Below are 4,355 nucleotides of genomic sequence, written 5' to 3'. Positions count from 1 at the left end.
AAAACTATTAAGTACTACATGATATCAAGTTAGAGATTGAACTCACCGGCACACATAAGGTGATCTTTGAAAAGATTTGGCAATGTAGCCTTGGTCCGGAATTGAAGGATATTGGAGTCCAAATTGGAATGACTTGTGTTGCAAAACCTGCAAGTCGATTACAAAAGCTCGATATTCATTGTCCCTCAAAAACTGACTTATCTTATGTGTGCGACTTACAAGTTGGAGAACACTTTCACCGGAGTTTGTTTCAAGGTGTTGTCACTTCGGCCGCCATTAGATGTTTGTAGTCCCCACCCTAGAAAAATCATTAGAGTTGGGGTAAAGCCCATTTCAAAAGTCCCTCCATGTTTCGTCAGCCTCTATTACAATTGACAATATTTCTCAAATCGTAAAATCAATTCTCAGAGAAGGTACGAAAGATATCTCATACTGTACGTCTTCATCCATGAGCTTTGTCCCAGCCCAATGTTTAGGGTCAATTCTAACGACCGTAGAGGTTTAATGAGCGTTTTGAGAGCACCTTCAAGCCCTCGAGAATCCAGGCTACTTCGAACAATGAAGTCCACATCTCTTCTTTGTTTATTGGACTCTATCTTTGTACAATTTGCTTCCCTCAAATATTCGCCGGGAATATGTAGATTGGCCACATTTAAGGAGGAACCTCTTGTTTGCCAGACTTGGACAAATTTCTGACCAAAATTGCCGATCATCTCTAGATTCAAGGGCCAGCAAGATCCACCAATTCTTAACTTGTCGATGAATGAGCTATTTTATAAATTCAAATCAGGGTAAGGTGAACTATTTATATTTATTTTGAACTGCAGGAATTTGTTCCTACTTGGTGGAAGGAAGTCCCCGAAAAATGGTAATAAATCATAATTGAAAAAATGTCAATCCTATCTCATTTTAGTGCTCTAAAAAGAAGATTATTTTGGTTTCAAGGGACTGAAGGATACTTGACAATGAAAATCATCGTTTGTCCAATTATCTCTTGGTTTGCACGAAAAATGATGGTCTGTTAAAAAGCTTGTCGGATATTGATTTGAACTGAACTCGAGCAACTTTGTCGGAGCGAAATGAATAAACAAATTAAGCGAGAAAACATGGCAGCTTTGAAGTTTCAAAGCGTAAGCTAAACCTACTCAACTAAAACCCAAAAGCACTAATATTTATCCCTCTGCTTTTTCCTTCTTTTGCATTTCTGGGTGCGTGGGATTGAATTCGCGACTAAGTTTCCACCCAATTTCATCGATCTCTTGCAGTGGTAATTGAGGTTGCCCAGTTTTAACATTAGCGCTACGTGGAAATTTCTTTCGTTTAAGCTATTAACATTTTCCAATGTTTTAAATACTTCAGGAATCCTATTACATCCCATTTGATATTGCTTATTTTTTCTTAACTTGAAGTGATTTGACAATCTTTCAAGCAATACTTTACAGAGGTGTCTGGAAGTCGATGGTATTCAAATGATTTTTTTGATCAAAAAAAGGCTTGCCTTATTGCAGTCATTAGCTAAACTCCAAAAGCAAAGTCAAACTTTAGTTTTCGGTATTGACAAGTAAGGGGTAAAAAAGTACATTTCTTGTCTCGCCAGAAACGTTACTTCGATTTTTCGTTGGCCTTCTTCTCCTTTCAAGAACTTACTAACCTTTTGTTGCATGTCAAATATTACTAAAAAGGCAACACATATTCATCTTCGAACTTTTAGCAAACAGAAATACAGGAAAATGAAAACTTTGGGTTAGTGCTTTAATAACCCGCTCGTTCCAGGAATTCAGTAAATTGCTGGATGGAGCGTACCTTTAGCTCATGTTGGTCTGTTGGTCTTTCTTCTATTCAAGTCCTTAATCACTCAACCTGTAAAGGGTTCGGACTTCGACCGGTAGAGGTACGATGAAATTTGGTGTAATATCACATTCTTGTCACCTACTTTATCATTTTGACCATCTCAAACGTTTATTCTTTTATCGATCCCCGTGTATAATGTTTCTGCCCAAACAAAGACATTTTACGAATTGACATGACCGAGAGTCGCATTAAAGGTTAAAAAAAAAGAAATCTGATGGAAATTCAATCGTGACAACCTATCGGGTCGATTCATACACGACCAAAACTAAGCCATCCAACCAAGATGCATCTAAAATATTAGATGGGTGTCCAAAAAGAAATTGTGGTTGGACAATTCTTTCGAGTCGAACCAGAAGAGATGGACCAAAGCTCATTGCCAGGCTCGAAAAAGTACTAGCTTATTTTCGAACTAGTAACTGTTTAACATCAAGAATCAGCAGCTAAGCAGTCGGAAAACGGGAATTACGCGTTCATATCCAGCCTTTCAAGGGCGTTGTATTGTCTTATATTGCTTTACTTGTGCAAGGGCTTGTATTCACTCAAGGAATGGAGGCAAAATAGTGTAAAATTTAAATACTCGGACGGTTCTGATTTTTGTGGCACTTGTTTTTGCATTGTGCTCTGACTATGTTACTTTAGTATTGTTCAATTGAATGCTCCTCTTTTGACCCTTATTTGCTCTTACCGAGAACAGTGACTTGATCCCCTTCATATTTATTCAAATCCAATGAAGGTTCATTGGGCAAGCAAATCGGCCGATGGAAAATATTGTACTCCACATCCTCGTCCAACTCCCAAATGGCTACATCGTAATAAGCTGTCAGATCATAGACATACTTGGGGTGGACATGAATCTTCTTGATCTTGCGGGTAATCACCTTTGCATCGTCGAAACTCGAATCCAAGTCCCGATCTCCAGTTCGAATAAGCCACCTGAAATCATACGAGTACATCGTTCGAGACGACTGTCAACCCTTAATTTTCCAATGTACGTACACTAAGCAATGGCTAACTCGTAAATTCCAATTTAGAACTCCAACATTAAAAAGATAGGCAATCATCAAAACTGCCAAAAAGTGAACCCTGGGTTAACTGGATCTATCTCAAAGTGTTCCTTTCCAATGTCCCAGGCCCCTGGGGAACACTCTATGGCTCAAAAGGCGGTTATGGTCCAAGGCTCTTTACCTGTCATCGAAGGCGCAATGAGCGGCAGTGAGTACCAGATTAGAGGCAATGATGGTTCCACCGCAACGATGTTCCCAGACTCCTTCAGAGGACAGTTCTCCAGCCGAAACCATCCAGGGCCAAGAGCCGGGGGGACCCGTGTCACCATTGGAAGTTGTAATAACTCGAGGTCCGGCAAAGCCCTGAAGTTTCAGGTTCACTCCACATATGTCATCTGTTGGGGTTATATTATTGCTTTTTTTTACACGTGAGAAACCTATCCTTTCCGCATCTTCCACGCTAGTAATTGAGTGAAAATAAATTTTTTCACAATTGTGGGTGTGTTTTGAAATTAGGATGCCAAAGGATAATTTCTCCATGAAAAAGCTATATGATGTACCTTAAAACACGCTTAAAGACAAACTCAAACACTTTGGCTCGGACATCTTGTTTTGAATTTGAAAGCTATTGATCACTTTGGTGATAATTCACCATGATAACTAACATGAATTTGAATTCATTATACGAGCTTACATTTTGAAATCTTTGGAATGAAAAACTCAACAAATAAGGAAAGAAAAGTTTTCAAATATAAACTACTAGAGAAAAGTGATTGAATAGTGGTTGAATAAAGTGCATTGCAACTAGAGATTTACTAATTGCTAATATGTCTTCCTTTTTCATTCTGGTCCTAAAAAGTACACATATGTGTGACAGCATTTAATTTGACACAATGAATAGCTTGGAAGCTACGTCTTCAAATAATTTTGTTTCAAATTAAGCAATCAATATGTGGCTACTTTTATTTTATATGAAAAACAAAAAAATCTCACCATTAACAAAGCATAAAATGCCGTTTGATGCCACAATAAACATGAAAATAAGAAGGCTCTGATTGAACACCATAATGCACACACTTCCAAAGCTTACTGTCATTCAATGCTCGAAAACCTACCATTCTTCCTCATCAAAGTGGTTTGACAAGTTTTTTTCAACACAAAGCAACAACATGGGAGGAATGTTTGGCCTAATTGAGTATGCCATGGTATATCTTCTGGGCTGCTTCTTCGGTCAAGAATTTTCAAAATTGCCAACAAATTCAAGAAAAAAAGCGAAGGAATTTTTTTACTCTAAACCCTGCACATCAGGAGATTTTTGAATTTCATATTCAAGAGCTGATAATAGCGACTGTCAAGGGCCAAATGGAAACATCATTTTATACTTCAACCGTTAGTTGTCGTGGAAGTTTTGATGTAATTTATTGGGAATCGACTAGACAGCAAACACTTCAAAAGTGAGTACTTTTTGTTCCCCGACCTTGTTTTGTCTCACCGGTTTAC

The 4,355-nt window shown here is 38.2% G+C and overlaps 1 protein-coding gene across 1 annotated transcript in view; it reads right to left on the bottom strand.

The window, feature by feature from the left end:
- Positions 1 to 3,940, bottom strand: part of LOC131881555 (venom protease-like) — a 7,448-nt gene extending 3,508 nt beyond the window's left edge. Inside the window, exons 1-5 of the mRNA XM_059228443.1 lie at positions 3,849 to 3,940; positions 3,037 to 3,250; positions 2,537 to 2,784; positions 220 to 298; positions 47 to 147 (exon numbers count right to left, since the gene is read on the bottom strand). Coding sequence (XP_059084426.1) covers positions 47 to 147; positions 220 to 298; positions 2,537 to 2,784; positions 3,037 to 3,250; positions 3,849 to 3,921 — 715 coding nt within the window. The 5' untranslated portion in view covers positions 3,922 to 3,940. The remainder of the gene's footprint in view (positions 1 to 46; positions 148 to 219; positions 299 to 2,536; positions 2,785 to 3,036; positions 3,251 to 3,848) is intronic.
- Positions 3,941 to 4,355: the final 415 nt, after the last annotated feature.

The sequence above is a fragment of the Tigriopus californicus genome, chromosome 6 (genome assembly GCF_007210705.1).
Source record: "Tigriopus californicus strain San Diego chromosome 6, Tcal_SD_v2.1, whole genome shotgun sequence".
In the NCBI taxonomy this organism is placed as follows: domain Eukaryota; kingdom Metazoa; phylum Arthropoda; class Copepoda; order Harpacticoida; family Harpacticidae; genus Tigriopus; species Tigriopus californicus.
Note: the sequence above shows the minus strand (reverse complement) of the source record. Positions and strands in the feature narration are given on the sequence as shown.